This window comes from Oncorhynchus mykiss, chromosome 18 (assembly GCF_013265735.2).
Source record: "Oncorhynchus mykiss isolate Arlee chromosome 18, USDA_OmykA_1.1, whole genome shotgun sequence".
Classification (NCBI taxonomy): domain Eukaryota; kingdom Metazoa; phylum Chordata; class Actinopteri; order Salmoniformes; family Salmonidae; genus Oncorhynchus; species Oncorhynchus mykiss.
In genome coordinates, this window is record NC_048582.1 from 59,302,330 (window position 1) to 59,321,685 (window position 19,356).

The window sequence follows — 19,356 nt, forward strand, 5'->3', positions numbered from 1 at the left end:
CAAAACTTCTCCAGCTCCTTCAAGTTGGATGGGTTCCGCTGGTGTACAGCAATCTTTAAGTCATACCACATATTCTCAATTGGATTGAGGTCTGGGCTTTGACCAGACCATTCCAAGGCATTTTAACCACTCAAGTGTTGCTTTGGCAGTATACTTAGGTTCATTGTTGTGCTGGAAGGTGAACCTCCGTCCCAGTCTCAAATCTCTGGAAGACTGAAACAGATTTCCCTCAAGAATTTCCCTGTAATTAGCGCCATCCATCATTACTTAAATTCCGTATCCCAGTCCCTGCCGATGGAAAAACATCCCCACAGCATGATGCTGCTACCACCATGCTTCACTGTGGAGATTGTGTTCTCGGGGTGATGACAGGTGTTGGGTTTGCGCCAGACAGAGTGTTTTCCTTGATGGCTAAACAGCTCAATTTTAGTCTCATCTGACCAGAGTACCTTCTTTCATATCTTTGGGGAGTCTCCCACGTGCCTTTTGGTGAACACCAAACGTGTTTGCTTATTTTTTTCTTTAACCAAAGGCTTTTTTCTGGCCATCCACACTTCTGTAATGCCCAGGTCTGTGGAGTGTACGGCTTAAAGTGGTCTTATGGACAGATACTCCAATCTCCACTGTGGAGCTTTGCAGCTCCTTCAGGGTTATCTTTGGTCTCTTTGTTGCCTCTCTGATTAATGCCCTCCATGACTGGTCTGTGAGTTTTGGTGGGCACCCCTCTCTTGGCAGGTTTGTTGTGGTGCCATATTCTTTCCATTTTTTTTAAATAATGGATGTAATGGCACTCCGAGGGATGTTCAAAGTTTCTGATATTTTTAAATAACTCAACCCTGATCTGTACTTCTCCACAACTTTGTCCCTGACCTGTTTGGAGAGCTCCTTGATCTTCATGGTGCCGCTTGCTTGGTGGTGCTCCTTGCTTTGTGGTGTTGCAGACTCTGGGGCCATTCAGAACAGGTGTATATATACTGAGATCATGTGACACTTAGATTGCACACAGGTGGACTTTATTTAACTCATTTTGTGACTTTGAAGGTAATTGGTTGCACCAGATTTTATTTAGGGATTCATAGCAAAGGGGGTGAATACATATGCACTCACCACTTTCCCATTTTTAAAATGTATTTGTATTTTAATATTTATTTATTTATTTTTCATTTCACCAATTTGGACTATTTTGTGTATGTCCATTAAATAAAATCCATTTAAATTACAGGTTGTAATGCAAAAAAATAGGAAAAACCCCAAGGGGGATGAATACTTTCGCAAAGGCACTGTACTCCCTGACTCTGACCTCCCCCATTCCACCCCCTTTCACCACTTGTTTTCAGTAACAGAGTCCATTCCTGGAGAGCTGCCAACCCAGTCAGCAGGTTGATGTTCATTGGGATGAGTCTTGTCCTGGAGGCAGAACTGAGTGATTTCCGCTAGACTGGCCAGCTGCAAAGTAAAAATTTAATGAAAACAAAAGTTTGCTTTTTGATCTTAAATTTAGGTTACGGTTAGGCATTAAGGTTAGCAGTGTGGTTAGGTTTGACATCAGATTGTATAACTTTGTGGCTGTGCCAGCTAGTGACCACTATGTGGAGGTGCCTCCAGAACAAGACTCATGACAAAAAACACTAACCTGCACCCAGTCACCCCAGTGCTGCTTTTCTATTTTCTTTCAACACCGCCTTTCTGACCAATGTACCGGTACTTTAGAACGCATGCCGCCCACCACTGTTTAACCTGCTCCTCACAATTTACAGTTCCTGTCTCTGACCCTTGAACCCCTGCTCTATTTTAGGGCCTTGTGGAGGCTTGTCTGACCCCTCCTCCACACAATATCCCCCCTCTTCTAACCTTACTCAGGCTGCCACAACAACACAGGGACCTGGGCCACAGCGATGATTGGCCTAACTGGGAGGGTTGAACTACGTGTGTTCGGAGGTGAACTACACTCTGTTTCATTGGGGTTTTAACACGTCATGCAGTGTATATAGTCAGTTAACTGGACTTTTAAAACTCTCCTGCCTGTTACATTATACAGTACACACACATCAATGATGGTTGCTTAAGGGGAGTGCAGAATACCACCCAGTCTCTAGCCCCTATGGTAGTGGAGAGGCTCTGGTGAAGGGCTATGGTAGCACCCTCCCTATCCACATCGACAGGACAGCAGTGGAGAAGGAAAGTTCCTCAGCGTACACATCATGGACAAACTGAAATTGTCCACCCACACAGACAGTGTGGTGAAGAAGGCGCAACAGCGCCACCTAAAACCCTGACAAACTTTTATAGATGCAGAATTGAGAGCATCCTGTCAGGCTGTATCACTGCCTGGTAAATCAAATGCACCGCCCACAACAGCAAGGCAATCCAGAGGGTGGTGCAGTCTGCAATATTCTTGTATATATTCTTATTCCATTCCTTTACTTATATTTGTGTGTACTAGGTATTTGTTGTGGAATTGTTAGATATTGCTGCACTGTCGTAACTGGAAGCACAAGCATTTCGCTACACTCACAATAACATCTGCTAACCATGTATGTGACCAATACAATTTTATTTGATAGTGGAGAGGCTCTGGTGAAGGGCTATGGTAGTGGAGAGGCTCTAGTGGAGGGCTATGGTAGTGGAGAGGCGCTAGTGAAGGGCTATGGTAGTGGAGAGGCTCTAGTGGAGGGCTATGGTAGTGGAGAGGCTCTAGTGGAGAGCTATGGTAGTGGAGAGGCCCTAGTAAAGGGCTATGGTAGTGGAGAGGCTCTAGTGGAGGGCTATGGTAGTGGAGAGGCCCTAGTGAAGGGCTATGGTAGTGGAGAGGCCCTAGTGAAGGGCTATGGTAGTGGAGATGCTCTAGTGAAGGTATATGGTAGTGGAGAGGCTCTAGTGAAGGGCTATGGTAGTGGAGAGGCTCTAGTGGAGAGCTATGGTAGTGGAGATGCTCTAGTGAAGGGCTATGGTAGTGGAGAGGCTCTAGTGAAGGGCTATGGTAGTGGAGAGGCCCTAGTGAAGGGCTATGGTAGTGGAGAGGCCCTAGTGAAGGTCTATGGTAGTGGAGAGGCCCTAGTGAAGGTCTATGGTAGTGGAGAGGCCCTAGTGAAGGTCTATGGTAGTGGAGAGGCCCTAGTGAAGCTCTATGGTAGTGGAGAGGCCCTAGTGAAGGTCTATGGTAGTGGAGAAGCCCTAGTGAAGGTCTATGGTAGTGGAGAGGCCCTAGTGAAGGGCTATGGTAGTGGAGAGGCCCTAGTGAAGGGCTATGGTAGTGGAGAGGCTCTAGTGAAGAGCTATGGTAGTGGAGAGGCTCTGGTGAAGGGCCATGGTAGTGGAGAGGCCCTAGTGAAGGGCTATGGTAGTGGAGAGGCCCTAGTGAAGGGCTATGGTAGTGGAGAGGCCCTAGTGAAGGTCTATGGTAGTGGAGAGGCCCTAGTGAAGGGCTTGTTTGTTCTCTGTTTTCCCTGCAGGGCCTGATGATAATGAGAGGAAATATGGGCAGCATTACTGCCAGATGACACTGAGGAGGTGGGAAAGAAGGGGGGCGTGTGTGAGTGAGCAGGGGGGTAGCTAGCTACCAGACACTCCCCCAAACGCACACGCAACAAGACAATTACAGTCCCCTGCTATTACTCCCTCAAAGACATCACGTGCTACAAGATATAACATTACGTAACTAGAACATAGGCGACTGAATACTTGCGCTAGAAATTGCCCACAGAAACACAGATCTAGGACCAGATTATCCTACCCCATTGTAGGAGAAAAATATGGAGAAAAACTGACCTTTTATCAGGGGTTACGGACAGCATCTGGTAACACCAGTTGTCACAATTAACCAGGTGGAATTGTGGAGAATAGGATCTTCTCAATACATTGGTTCATTATAAGTCGGGTAGGCAACCCTGGTCCTGGAGGGCCGCAGGCACTTCCTACATTCTGATTTAACTGACCTGGAAGACCAGGCGTGTTGAATTCAGGTAGTCACTGAACTGATCAATTAGCTCAGTTGGTCAGGTGTGGTGCCTAGTTGGGATAAAATCCTGAAGTACCTGCGGCACTCCAGGAACAGAGTTGCCTACCCCGGTTCTTAGTGATATGCATATATTTACACCAAATCATTTAGTAGGAGCTCTGTTAGGCCTCCTTGTAGTCTACAAATGAATGGTAATGATGTTCCGGCCCCCCAACACATCCGCTCATGATAAAAAACGGCCCACGGCTGAATCTAGTTGATGATCCCTGCATTACAGCATGTTACGCGGACTGGACTGTCACAAACAAGGCTCCTACTACACAACAAAGTCCTGTAAAACGGCACAGGTAGAGATGTTAAAGAATAAATAACATATGAATATAAAACCCAGTAATCGTCTTAAGTAATTGACAGTCCATTCTCAATAACAACACTGCCCCTGTGTACTGGGTTGTTTAGGACTCCTTTCACAGTCATCACCATCCGTTACCAGACCATTGGAAGCCTCATTGACTACTGGCGCATTGAACATGTCACACTCTAGTGACCCTTCACATGTTAGACCAAAAGACACGTGTTACTGCAAGATCCCCCTACACACACAAACTTACTAACAAAACTATTGACTCCTCCACATCCTCTCTCCTTTCTAGTGTAACTTCCTAAACCACTCTGCTCTTTCTCTATAGAGAATTCATCTGTTCATATATAATACCTGGTTTATGAGACTACAGGACTATACAGATGGAGAGTTGCTGGCTGCTCCATTCATTCCCATTGTATTTGTTCTCTCCTCATTATGTAAAGTACAGAACCCTGTTGCTCAGCCTCTGAGTGTACGGCTGCCAGTTCACCTCTCTCTCAGCGACGCGCTTCGGGATCTCCTCTCTAACAGAAGGATTAATAGCTTAGAAGGCTTGCTCTATTCAGCCTAAGTCTCTGAAGTGCTCCCTCTATGCTTTCTGCTATTATCTATCACCATCGCAAATTATACCTAATGTTGATTGAAATAGACCCACCATTATAAAGACATTTGGGTATGGAGCTTGAAGGAAAAGGTTACATTTAATACAATATACAGAGCCATCGAAGCCTTAAAGGTGATAGGAGCTCAGTCATAAAGAGTGAACTACTTCATCTTAACTACTCTGGAGAGGATCAACACAAAGGGGAAGCTATTTAGAGACCATACATCATTCTTGTGTGCTGTGTTGCCATTGAATAGATGCTTTATTGAACTTATAAGTCTCCAAGTGCATGCTGTAGGATACTGTACATCTGTGCAATGCTAACTATTTCAAAAAGTCATACATTCCTCCCAGCTGGTCTACTGCCTACCTTTGGGCAGATGTAAACACAGAGATTGCAGCAGCATAAAAATGATTCAAAATAACACAACCTTCGACAACGCAGTCATTATCAGAGTATTCCAAAAACATTTGTCTTAGAACTAAAGATAGCGAGTCCCTGTGATGATGTCTGGGCAACACACTGTCAGCACTATCAAGTGAATGGAAACACACTGGAAATGTCTTGAGTGAACTGCCAAGTATTTGTCCTTTTGAAAGGAGCGTGTGAGAGCAGGGTGCACTGGTTGCTGGGTGAAACCCACTGTGGTGAGTCATGGGGTTACCCACACAGAGAGAGGGAGGGAGAAGGGGGGAAGTGATAAAGAAAGAGAGGGAGGGGGAGAAGAGAGAAGGGAGGGAAGGAGAAAAATATACAAAGGGAGAGGGAAGAAAGCGGGAAGGGAGAGGAGGAAAGGGAGAGGTGGGGGAGAGGGAAGGGAGGGAGGGAGGGGGAGAGGGAAGGGAGGGGGAGAGGGAAGGGAGAGGGAAGGGAGGTGGGAGGGGGAAGGGAGAGGGAAGGGAGAGGGAAGGGAGGTGGGAGGGGGAAGGGAGAGGGAAGGGAGGGGGAGAGGGAAGGGAGAGGGAAGGGAGGTGGAGGGGGAGAGGGAAGGGAGAGGAGGGAAGGGAGGGTTGGGGGAGAGGGAAGGGAGAGGGAAGGGAGGTGGGAGGGGGAGAGGGAAGGGAGAGGAGGGAAGGGAGGGTGGGGGAGAGGGAAGGGAGGGAGGGAAGGGAGGGAGGGAGGGAGGGAGGGAGTCAGACAGTGCTGCAGTGGATCCTTGGTGTCACACCAACAAGTGACATCATAGACCAGGACATCCAGTATTAATGTCTGAAAGAAGCTTCAGCTGTCAGACTGATACATCCATTCATCCATCTGTCAAACAGACATCCATTAATCCACCACGTCGGGCTAAAGAAGACCAATGTCCTCATATGTCATTATCACAATAGACTGCAGTCTACGGTAAGATCAGGATATCCAGTCAGTGTGTTTGACCCAGTGTTAGCCTCGACTGCTAGGCAGTGCTATCGTCATCTCTTTTGGTTCCACTTTCAGCTACAGCATCTCTTAGTACAGTTTTTTTATGTTTTATTTCCTGTTTCAATGACTGGACCTAAGTGATAGTGTTAGGAAAGCACCTGGCTAGACTTCCTTTATCACTACACTCTATGTCTAGGGGTCCTAGGCTTGGCTAAATGATCTGTCATTTATCTAAATGTGTGTATTAACATGAGAAGAAAGACTAAGCGGGCCAGGTGTTGAATACCTGTGTCCGAGGAGACAGCAAACTTACCAAGTTCAGGTCGATCTCTGTCTCAACTCTATACTTGTGGTTGGCATTCGTTCAAGTAGTGATATACAAAATAATATACAAAAGGCCCACAACAAGTTTTTACACAAACGCTGGCTGGCCAACCTCCCTCTTTGCAATCACCTGCAGTCACTTATTGCCCCCGCCTGGGAGCAATCCACTGTTTATCGAGGCTTCCTGGCAGAGCTTAGCACCTGACCCGGTTGCTGCTGCCACCTAGGGATAGAGTGTGGAAGTGGCAGTGTGCTGTATACCTGTGCACCTAGTTAAGCACTAACTAACCTAAACTACCCACCATATATACTACTACCAATAGCATCAGATACTGTCTCTTGTATCACTCAGGGTAGCTGTTCTCTAAAGGTAGATCATTCAGCCAAACACCTAGTCAGAAGTCCATCAATAGAAGGTCCCCTCAGGTTCCAGTAGCAGGTATCTCTGGATGGGGGGAGGTAGGGGGAGGGTCCCTACCCCAGTGTGACAGCGGTTCTCCATAGCCCTCCTGACAGCACACCTGGCCAGGTGCATCAGACAACGAGGAGTGTTGGAGCACACAGCAAACATGGACTCATAGAATTCCTCATGTTGCTGGAGAAACAAAACAGAAACCTATTGCAGCGACCTTAACCCAACACACAGTGACTTTAACCCAACACACAGCGACCTTAACCCAACACACAGTGACTTTAACCCAACACACAGTGACCTTAACCCAACACACAGTGACTTTAACCCAACACACAGTGACCTTAACCCAACACACAGTGACCTTAACCCAACACACAGCGACCTTAACCCAACACACAGTGACCTTAACCCAACACACAGTGACCTTAACCCAACACACAGTGACCTTAACCCAACACACAGCGACCTTAACCCAACACACAGCGACCTTAACCCAACACACAGTGACCTTAACCCAACACCTTGTCAAAAGGTTCAGATCTCTGGGCGTAACGACTAACGTGTTGGGTTGACAGTCACTGGACCCGGGTTCAAATTCACTATAATATGGAGGATACGTATGGAGGATCCCTTTGGGGTGATTATATCATAATAAATGTGTCTAAGACTGGTCCTGATTAGTGTGCAACTAAGTCAGCAACATTTCAATTTGTTTAACTTTATTATACTTCAAAGTCCAACAATGAGATTTGACACTGTATTTTTGTAGGTTACCTTGTAGGAGGCTTCAGGAATGGATGATCTCCACTTGTTGGTGGGTTTGATGCGCTCATATGAGTTCATCATGACTTCCACTGCATTGGGACACTCATGGCAGGCCTGCAACACCTACAGAATTAGACAAATGGGTCGTTCCACCAAATTAGTTCCTTTTGCATTCCTTTGATATTTTAAGTAGGAATTGTGCACCAATATTGAATCTTAAAAGCCTGTTATATGAAATGACATGGCCTTTAATATAGATCACATAGAACATTCTATAAATCAGATTATTAATATTAATTAAGAATTGCTAAAATGGCAAATTTGTTACATTTGTTACATTCTGTGACTTCTAGGAAGATTTGTACCCACTTAACCCCAACATTGTACAACGTTTTCACCATCATTGCCCTAGTTATTTCCAAAGAATATTATTTATTCCATGTGATTAGTGATTAATCTAATCACATCAAATGTCTGTCCTTCATTTTATGGTGAAACTATTCATTTTTTAAATTAGTTTTCTAAAAGAAACATTGAATATCTAATAGTCAAATCCTAGTGTATAAGCAGGTGAGCTGATTCTACTCTTTTTGGACATTTTGTGTTGTTTTGTGGTGGAACACTGAGCGGGTTGGGCATAACATGTCAACTCTGTTACCCATAGACAGGCTAGAACTGTTTTACCAACATGTTGTTTTGTGGTGGAACACTGAGTGGGTTGGGCATAACATGTCAACTCTGTTACCAATAGACAGGCTAGAACTGTTTTACCAACATGTTGTTTTGTGTGACTCTTGCAGTGTTCAACACTGGGACATCATTTACAATCAAAGCGTGTTTGTTTAGTGAGTTCACCAGATCAGAGGCAGTAGATGACCAAGGATCTTCTCTTGATAAGTGTGTGAATTGGACCATTTTCCTGTCAAAGTGTAACGAATACTTTTGGGTGTCAGGGAAAATGTATGGAGTAAAAAGTACATTATTTTATTTAGGAATGTAGTGAAGTAAAAGTTGTCAAAAATATATATTGTCAAGTACAGATAGCCCCAAAAAGGACTTAAGTAGTCCTTTAAAGTATTTTTACTTAATTAAGTACTTTACACCATTGAACTCAGGCGGGTATCTCCACTGACCACCAACGTGTTTCCCCTACCTTGTAGAACTCAGGCGGGTATCTCCACTGACCACCAAAGTGTTTCCCCTACCTTGTAGAACTCAGGCGGGTATCTCCACTGACCACCAAAGTGTTTCCCCTACCTTGTAGAACTCAGGCGGGTATCTCCACTGACCACCAAAGTGTTTTCCCCTACCTTGTAGAACTCAGGCGGGTATCTCCACTGACCACCAAAGTGTTTCCCCTACCTTGTAGAACTCAGGCGGGTATCTCCACTGACCACCAAAGTGTTTCCCCTACCTTGTAGAACTCAGGCGGGTATCTCCACTGACCACCAAAGTGTTTCCCCTACCTTGTAGAACTCAGGCAGGTATCTCCACTGACCACCAAAGTGTTTCCCCTACCTTGTAGAACTCAGGCGGGTATCTCCACTGACCACCAACGTGTTTCCTCTACCTTGTAGAACTCAGGCGGGTATCTCCACTGACCACCAAAGTGTTTCCCCTACCTTGTAGAACTCAGGCGGGTATCTCCACTGACCACCAAAGTGTTTCCCCTACCTTGTAGAACTCAGGCGGGTATCTCCACTGACCACCAAAGTGTTTCCCCTACCTTGTAGAACTCAGGCGGGTATCTCCACTGACCACCAAAGTGTTTCCCCTACCTTGTAGAACTCAGGCGGGTATCTCCACTGACCACCAAAGTGTTCCCCTACCTTGTAGAACTCAGGCGGGTATATCCACTGACCACCAAAGTGTTTCCCCTACCTTGTAGAACTCAGGCGGGTATCTCCACTGACCACCAAAGTGTTTTCCCCTACCTTGTAGAACTCAGGCGGGTATCTCCACTGACCACCAACGTGTTTCCCCTACCTTGTAGAACTCAGGCGGGTATCTCCACTGACCACCAAAGTGTTTCCCCTACCTTGTAGAACTCAGGCGGGTATCTCCACTGACCACCAAAGTGTTTTTTCCCCTACCTTGTAGAACTCAGGCGGGTATCTCCACTAACCACCAAAGTGTTTCCCCTACCTTGTAGAACTCAGGCGGGTATCTCCACTGACCACCAAAGTGTTTCCCCTACCTTGTAGAACTCAGGCGGGTATCTCTAATGACCTCCAAAGTGTTTCCCCTACCTTGTAGAACTCAGGCGGGTATCTCTAATGACCACCAAAGTGTATCCCCTACCTTGTGGAACTGCGGCGGGTAGACCCGTGGAGCTCCAAAATTGAGCAGCAGCTGGTAACAGAGCTCAGGGATGGCCATGGGCCTGACGGAGGTGACCTTCAGGACATACTGGATGGGTTCACAGCCATTGATGTCCATGGTCGTAGTGTCCGCCCCCGCCTCCAGCAGCATCTGCATCAGCACGTGGTCACAGTTCCAGGAGGCCTTGTGCAGGGCTGTCTTATAGTCGTCTTCATACAGGTTAGGGTCTGGAACCAACAAAGGGTTAGGGTCTGGAACCAACAAAGGGTTAGGGTCTGGAACCAACAAAGGGTTAGGGCCGGGAACCAACAAAGGGTTAGGGTCTGGAACCAACAAAGGGTTAGGGCCTGGAACCAACAAAGGGTTAGGGTCTGGAACCAACAAAGGGTTAGGGTCTGGAACCAACAAAGGGTTAGGGTCTGGAACCAACAAAGGGTTAGGGCCTGGAACCAACAAAGGGTTAGGGTCTGGAACCAACAAAGGGTTAGGGTCTGGAACCAACAAAGGGTTAGGGTCTGGAACCAACAAAGGGTTAGGGCCTGGAACCAACAAAGGGTTAGGGTCTGGAACCAACAAAGGGTTAGGGTCTGGAACCAACAAAGGGTTAGGGTCTGGAACCAACAAAGCGTTAGGGTCTTGAACCAACAAAGGGTTAGGGTCTGGAACCAACAAAGGGTTAGGGTCTGGAACCAACAAAGGGTTAGGGTCTGGAACCAACAAAGGGTTAGGGTCTGGAACCAACAAAGGGTTAGGGTCTGGAACCAACAAAGGGTTAACAGTAATGTAGTTTTCCTCTTTTTTTCTACCAGTAATTAGCATACACAATTACCTAGACAAATGCCTAGAAGATATGATGTGAGGCAATGTCATTTTGCATCCTGACGATGATAATGCATCTGACGAGGTGAACCATGATGTAAATCCAAGCCTTATAAGGAGCCGTATCAAGCGTCTTAGAGTGGAGTGCTGATTTAGGATCGGTGTTGCTGTTAACCCATAAGAGTCTAAGCCCTGTCTAAGCCGTGGGAGGGGGTAGGGTTCTACTAAGCTATATGGAAATGTTTTAAGAAAGTCATACCAAGGATCATTTAGCTATGTGATTTTGAATTTAAGACGCCTTGAAGAATAAAAAAATGACATATAAAAAATATTTGCTGAAAAAATATTTTTGGCATTACTGCTATTAGCCTGTACAAACGCATTGACTAACAGATTCACTACAAGGAACAACAGATAGTCCCCCAAAACATCTGTAGGAAGTTTGTTCTGAAGTATCTGTCCTATGCCTTATTTTTGGCACTCCATATATACTTCCATAAATTTTTTCAGCTGGTACCGGGGACCTTGAGATGAGTCTTGTGAGGCCTGTGTGCAACCGACATGTACATACGTACGTGTTCGTGAGAGTCTCACCTTTCCACAGAGGGGTGTGTAGCCAAAACTGTCCGTTGGCAGATCGGCTGTGAGAAGACCGATTTTCAGGATGACAAACACTGCTCTAGCTCTGTCACCTTTCACCACAGATGCTCTAGCTCTGTCACCTTTCACCACAGATGCTCTAGCTCTGTCACCTTTCACCACAGATGCTCTAGCTCTGTCACCTTTCACCACAGATGCTCTAGCTCTGTCACCTTTCACCACAGATGCAGAAGGCCGACATATATGGATTCAGTGGATTGATTCAATGCAAAAAACAGATATATCTAGCTTAAACTGACACTTTAAAAATATTGTAATTAGATTTCTGCGCGGACATCGACTCTAAGGGGTTTTAAGATTACAATCAATAAGACAACATGGACGGGGGGGACCTGATCCTAGATCAGCACTCCTACTTTGAGATGCTTGATACATACGGTACGGCACCAGACCTCATCATACTTCTGGCCCTTCTGTGGACACTGTGTTAACTAACCTCCAGATGAGCTTCAATGCCATACAACTCTCCTTCCGTGGCCTCCAACTGCTCTTAAATGCAAGTAAAACTAAATGCATGCTCTTCAACTGATCGCTGCCCACACCTGCCCAACTGCCCACCATCACTACTCTGGACGGTTCTGACGTAGAATATGTGGACAACTACAAATACCTAGATGTCTGGTTACACTGTATACTCTCCTTCCAGACTCACATTAAGCATCTCCAATGCAAAATGAAATCTAGAATTGGCTACCTATTTCGCAACAAAGCCTCCTTCACTCATGCTGCTAAACATACCCTCGTAAAACTGACTATCCTACCGATCCTTGACTTTGGCGATATCATTTTCAAAATAGCCTCCAACACTCTACTCAGCAAATTGGATGTAGTCTATCACAGTGCCATCCGTTTTTGTCACCAAAGCCCCATATACTACCATATACTACCCACCACTGCGACCTGTATGCTCTCGTTGGCTGGCCCTCGCTTCATATTTCTTGCGAAACCCACTGGCTCCAGGTCATCTATATGTCTTTGCTAGGTAAAGCCCCACCTTATCTCAGCTCACTGGTCACCATAGCAGCACCCACCCGTAGCACGCTCTCCAGCAGGTATATTTCACTGGTCATCCCCAAAGCCTATTCCTACTTTGGCCGCCTTGCCTTCCAGTTCTCTGCTGCCAACGACTGGAACAAATTGCAAATATCACTGAAGCTGGAGACTCATATCTCCCTCACTAACTTTAAGCATCATCTGTCAAAGCAGCTCACAGATCATTGCACCTGTACATAGCCCATCTGTAAATAGCCCATCAAACTACCTCATCCCCATATTGTTATTTTTTTGTTGTTGCTCCATTGCACCCCAGTATCTCGACTTGCACATTCATCTTCTGCACATCTATCACTCCAGTCTTTAATTGCTAAATTATAAATACTTCGCCACTACGGCCTATTTATTGCCTTATCTCCCTAATCTTACCTCATTTGCACACACTGTATATAGATTTTTTCTATTGTGTTACTCTGTGTTGTTTTTTGTGTTGCACTGCTTTGCTTTATCTTGGCCAGGTCGCAGTTGTAAATGAGAACTTGTTCTCAACTGGCCTACCTGGTTAAATAAAGGTGAAATAAATAAATAAATAAATAAAAAATCTGTTAGGAGTGACCCAGAACACCAATCCGTTTTACCTCACCTGCGCCGTGGTCCAGCAGAATGCGGCAGACCAGGTGGTGGTCCTCGCTGTAGGTCTGTTCACGGATGTCCAGGGCCCAGAAGGCTGCAGTGATCAGGGGCGTCTCCTGGAGGGAGTTGACCGCATCCACCTGGGCCCCGTGGGAGATGTAGAGAGCCACCAGCTCAGGGATTCCCAGGCGGGCTGCGGTGTGTAAAGGTGTGTCCTCGTCTTTGCTCTGACTGGGCTTGTTCACATTGCCCCCTGGAGGTAGGGAGGGAAGGGGGCAGTAGGCCTACTTAATGATATGATTTTGCATATCCAAAGAGATGGCAACCTCAAAATAACATGATTTAACCTGCACTGAACACTTTTATTTAATCTCCATCCATTCTCACCATTAAGGATGAGTTGCTTGGCACAGTCCACAGACTCTTTAGTTATACAGTAGTGTAGTGGTGTGTGTCCACTCAGAGACAGGCTGTTGACCCTCGCCCCGTGGCCCAATAACAGGGCCACACAGTCGCCGTGGGCGACCGTACAGGCCACGTGAAGCGGGGTCTTCCCATTGGGCTTCCTGTTAACCGCCGCCCCCTTCTGCAGCAGCACCAGAGCTGTCTCCAGGTAGTTGTACATTACACAGACGTGGAGGGCCATCGCCCAAGAACACTCTAGCTTGTAGTCTGGCAACCAGAAACCTAGAGTAGTGAAAAAAACATTACAAATAATAACGTTTTACCATCATTATTGAGCCTCAATCTCCCCTCTCTCTCCCAATGGCATCCTGAGAGTAGTGAGCTCCGGTCACCCGACAACCTACCAGCTCAATCCCATCTCCTCCTCCCTTCTTCAGAGCATCTCTGGAGACCTTCTCCTCACTTCCCTCATCAATTCATTCCTGACCACTGGCTGCATCCCCTCTGACTTCAAAATGTCCCAAGTCGCTCCACTCCTCAAGAAACCAATACTCGACCCCTCTGTGTTACGGTGGATCTCCACGCTGCCAAATCTGACTCTCTCTCCTTTGTTCTCATCCTCCTAGATCTATCCGCTGCCTTCGATACCATGAACCATCATATCCTCCTCTCCACCCTCTCAGGGCTGGGTGTCTCAGGCTCTATCAGATCCTCCTCTCCACCCTCTCAGGGCTGGCCGTCTTAGGGTCTGCACACTCTTGGATCCCATCCTACCTGACAGGCCGCTCTTACCAGGTGACGTGGAGAGGATCTGTGTCTGCACCACGTACTCTCACTACTGGTGTCCCTCAGGGTTCGGTTCTAGGCCCTCTCCTCACTCTCTATATGGTCTCTCCTATCATTGCTATGCAGATGACACTTAACTACTTCTCTCCTTCCCCCTTCTGACACCCAGGTGGCAACACACATTTTTGAGTGCCTGGCAGATATCTCAGCTTGGATGTCGGGCCACCACCTCAAGCTCAACCTCGACAAGACGGAGCTGCTCTCTTCCCGGGGAAGGCCTGTCGCTACAAGACCTCTCCATCACAATTTATAACTCCACAGTGTCCCCGTCCCAGAGTGCAAATAACCTTGACTTGACCCTGGACAACACCATGTCGTTCTCTGCAAACATCAAAGCAGTGACTCACTCCTGCATGTTCATGCTGTACAACATCCGTAGAGTACGATCCTACCTCACACAAGAATTGGTTCAGGTCCTAATCCAGGCACTTGTCATCTCCCGTCCGGACTACTGCAACTTGCTGTTTGCTTGGCTCCCCGCTTGTGCCATCAAACCCCTGCAACTTATCCAGAATGCCGCAGCCCAGCCGGGGTTCACCCTTTCCAAGTTTCAGTTGAAGCTCACATCCACTATAAGACCATGGTACTTGCCTACGGAGCAGCAAGAGAAATTGCCCCTCCCTATCTTCAGGCTTTGCTCAAACCCTACACCCCAACCAGAATACTCCGGTCTGCCACCTCTTTGTCCTCCCACACCTATGGGAGGGAAACTCCCACTCAGCCCAGTCTAAGCTCTTCTCTGTCCTGGCAACCAATAGTGGAACCAGCTTCCCCCTGAATCTTGGACAGCAGAGTCCCTACCCATCTACCGAAAACATCTGAAACACTAAAGAGTATCTTAAATAATCCCAAAGCACCCTCGCACCCCCCAAAATAGATTGCCTTTCGTGAACTAACACTCGTACGTGACTTCCTACTTTATTGAGAAAAATATACTTACTAGTGTAGCAAGGTTGTCCCACCTTGCTACACTATATATACAAACGTATGTGGACACCCCTTCAAATTAGTTGCTGACAGGTGTATAAAATTGAGCACACAGCCATGCAATTTCCATAGACAAACATTGTCAGTAGAATGGCCTTACTGAAGAGCTCAGTGACTTACAATATGGCACCGTCACAGAATGCCACCTTTCCAACAAGTCAGTTGGCCAAATTTCTGCCCTGCTAAAGCTGCCCCGGTCAACTGTAAGTGCTGTTATTGTGAAGTGGAAACGTCTAGGAGCAACAACGGCTCAGCCATGATGTGGTAGGCCACACAAGCTCACAGAACAGGACCGCAGAGGGCTGAAGCGCGTTGTGAGTAAAAATCATCTGTCCTCGGTTGCAACACTCACTACCGATTTCCAAACTGCCTTTGGAAGCAACATCAGCACAAGAACTGTTCGTCGGGAGCTTCATGAAATGGGTTCCCATGGCCAAGCAGCCATGCACAATGCCAAACGTCAACTGGAGTGGTGTAAAGCTCACCGCCATTGGACTCTGGAGCAGTGGAAATGCATTCTCTGGAGTGATGAATCATGCTTCATCATCTGGCAGTCCGTCAGATGAATCTGGGTTTGGCCTGCCCCAGTACATAGTGCCAACTGTAAAGTTTGATGGAGGATGAATAATGGTCTGGGTCTGTTTTTCATGGTTCGGGCAAGGCCCCTTGTTTCCAGTGAGGGGAAATCTGAACACTGTGTCATACAACGACATTCGAGACGATTCTGTGCTTCCCATATTGTGGCAAAGTTTTGGGGAAGGCCCTTTCTCGTTTCTGCATGACAATGCCCCCGTGCACAAAGCGAGGTCCATACGGAAATGGTTTGTCAAGATCGATGTGGAAGAACTTGACTGGCCTGCACAGAGCCCTGACCTCAACCACATCGAACACCTTTGGGATGAATTGGAACGCAGACTGCGAGCCAGGCCTAATCGCCCAACACCAGTGCTCGACCTCACTAATGCTCTTGTGGTTGAATGGAAGCAAGTCCCCGCAGCAATGTTCCAACATCTAGTGGAAAGCCTTCCCAGAAAAGTGAAGGCTGTTATAGCAGCAAAGGGAGGATCAACTACATATTAATGCCCATGATTTTGAAATGAGATGTTCGACGAGCAGTTGTCTACATACTTTTGGTCATGTAGTAAATCTTAAGGTGAATGCACTAACTGTAAGTCGCTCTGGATAAGAGCGTCACCTAAATTACTAAAATGAAAATGTTCCACCAAGAGTGTCTGAATGCCTTTTGCACATTTGGTTACCTTGTCTAATAGCAGGGGTAATTGCTGTATTCTAACTTGGCAAGTCAGTTTAAGAACAAATTATTATTTACAATGACGGCCTACACCGGCCAATTGTGCGCCACCCTATGGGACTCCCAATCACGGCCAGTTGTGATACAGCCTGGATTCAAACCAGTGTGTCTGTAGAGACACCTCGACCACTGAGATGCAGTGCCTTAGATCGCTGCTCCACTCGGGAGCCTTTACCAAGCGTTACTATATAAGGTGCCACAAAAAACAGGAGTGAATATAATGGTATGCATGAGGAGAATAATAACAAGAAAGTCAATAATCTTGTGCCTTTTCCAACTCCAGAAACTCTCCCTGGACATCACTCTACCCAGGGTACTCTAAGTGGGTCTGATGGAGTTCTACCGCCATCAAGTGGGGGTATTCTACACTACACCGCAACGCCTGTATTATAAGCACCGTTGACAGTTAAATAACCCACCACACCCTATCTAAACTAATGCAGCCTAGCCACAAATCTGCTTTGAATACCCTGAGTATATGCATTGTCAGACATACAGTACCAGTAAGGTATCATCTAATGCATAGAGTTAAACCAATGCAATGATATCCCTGTTGCATCAAACCCCCCACCACACATGGAGGCCAACATTAGTCAGTCAAAAGTGATATCAGTATTCATCTTTACCATGCGTGAATGAAATCACAACCATGCCTTTACCTTAGTTCCTGCATACTCCTACAATGCACAACCCTAGTCTGGAATCCAAACTCACTAGCACAACCGCAACCCTACCTTGCTTGTATGAGGCCAGGATCATGCGTTTGTCCTCCACCTCCAGCACAGTGTCGATGTCCAGGTTGGTGGTGTACAGTATCTCCAGGACCTCCGTTACGTTGTTGGTCTGTAGGGCCTCCAGGAAACGGGCCTTGATCTGCCTAGCAGTCTGTTGTCTGGGGGTCAGCAGCTCCTCCATGGCCCACCGTCCCTTCTCTTCTTCTGGTGTTACTACTGCTCTCACCAAGGCATGGAGGCACCTTCTGATGATGTCATGAATAGTGGATAGTATTAGGCTTACACGGACACACATAGACATCCCCTCCCTCTCTGGGGGTCTCCTACTGAAGTGACAGTGTCCACAACACACCACACCAAGATTCTAGAAAGAGAGAGGAAGGGAGGAAGTGAAAGAGAGGGAAGGACGGAAAGAGAGCGGGGTATGAAATTCAATCCCTCTAGAGTCATGTTATTAGGCAGGTTATAAATAGATAGGAAGGTGGGAGTTGGGTTCAGTCCCAAAATTGCACCCACAGTGTAGTCTAGAAAAAATAGGCCCTAGGCAACAGCAAAATGTTTAGAGAGACTACCCATAGGGCTATGGTCAAAAGTAGTGCACTATAAAGGGAAATATGGTGTCATTTTGGACGCAATTGCCTGGGACTCAGTTCAGTTGTGATTGAACCAGGCAGACGTGGGTTGGCTAGTGTTGATCCTCAAGTGTGCACATTCTGACAGAATAGCATTATGGGGGGGGGGGGGGGGGGGTGCTCACAGTCACATGGTCAGGTGATAATAATAGTATACAAACAGACATTTATATTTAGCTCCATGTGGACACAAGGGGAGCCAAGCAAGGTTAAGAGTGAACAAGTGTACTCAATGCATTCTGCAAAGCTCTGTGAAATGTACCTGGAATTGATGATTCACTGTCTGCAGGGTGTGATATGAGTGTATATAAGCTAACCTACATCACAGGAGGTTGGTGGCACCTAGATTGGGGAGGAAGGTCTCATGGTAATGACTGGAGAGGAATAGGTGAAATGGTATTAACAAAACCATAGTTTCCATGTGGTTCCATTTGCTCAGTTACCCCCATTATTATGAGCCGTCCTCCCCTCAGAAGCCTCCACTGGCCTACAGGTTGTGAATCAATGACTTTGTCCCAAATGACACCCTATTCCCTACATAGCCCGATGGGCCCTGGTCAAAAGTAATGCACTGAATGGGTATTGGGTGTCATAATGGACGCACACAATCCGTTCCATATCCTTCTATGTCATCTGAGTATGTAATGCTGCGGTGTGTTGGGTGCGCTGTGTCTGCGCTGGCTGTGTAGTTTAGAATCTTTACACAGAGCAACATTTAACCACATAAATGCAACTGGAAACAGGAGATGCAGTATTGCAAACAAATACTCACTCATAACTCATACCACAAGGATACTAAGAGAGAAAAACAGAAACACAAGGTGGGTTTGGAATAAACTCTCAGTCTGACAGGTTCAACTCATCTGGAGGGGTTTATTTAACATGAGTAATAGAGGCTACGTTGTGCATCCAAGATGGCGCCCTATATAGGTCAGTGGTTCCCAGCTCCAGTCCTCCCTTATCCCCAACAGCACACATTGTTGTTGTAGCCCCAGACAAAGTCACCTGATTCACCACTAAAATAATGAGTTCAATTCATATTGAGGATGCAACTGGGACTCTATACAGGCATCATCATGGTACCTAGGGTTCTTTATACAGGTAGAAAAGGACTAGCTCTGGTCCATTGCGATGACAACAACAACGAGTTGCCTCTGCCTCTGAACGTGCACTAACGCCCTGGACCAGAGCTAGAGAAGGACATGACAAAAACATAGAAA

General features: G+C 46.6%; 1 protein-coding gene across 3 annotated transcripts in view; it reads right to left on the reverse strand.

Annotated features, from left to right (window-relative positions):
* Positions 1-17,895, reverse strand: part of asb4 (ankyrin repeat and SOCS box containing 4) — a 25,988-nt gene extending 8,093 nt beyond the window's left edge. Inside the window, exons 1-6 of one of the 3 annotated variants that reach the window (XM_036953399.1) lie at positions 17,505-17,895; positions 13,608-13,907; positions 13,231-13,473; positions 10,095-10,342; positions 7,803-7,916; positions 7,005-7,208 (exon numbers count right to left, since the gene is read on the reverse strand). In XM_036953399.1, the coding sequence (XP_036809294.1) occupies positions 7,020-7,208; positions 7,803-7,916; positions 10,095-10,342; positions 13,231-13,473; positions 13,608-13,907; positions 17,505-17,805 (1,395 nt within the window). In that variant the 5' untranslated portion in view covers positions 17,806-17,895 and the 3' untranslated portion in view covers positions 7,005-7,019. Of the gene's footprint in view, positions 1-6,034; positions 7,209-7,802; positions 7,917-10,094; positions 10,343-13,230; positions 13,474-13,607; positions 13,908-17,504 lie in introns of those variants that run through there. The other 2 variants (XM_036953397.1, XM_036953400.1) reach the window with 2 other exon arrangements.
* Between the last annotated feature and the right edge of the window lie 1,461 nt (positions 17,896-19,356).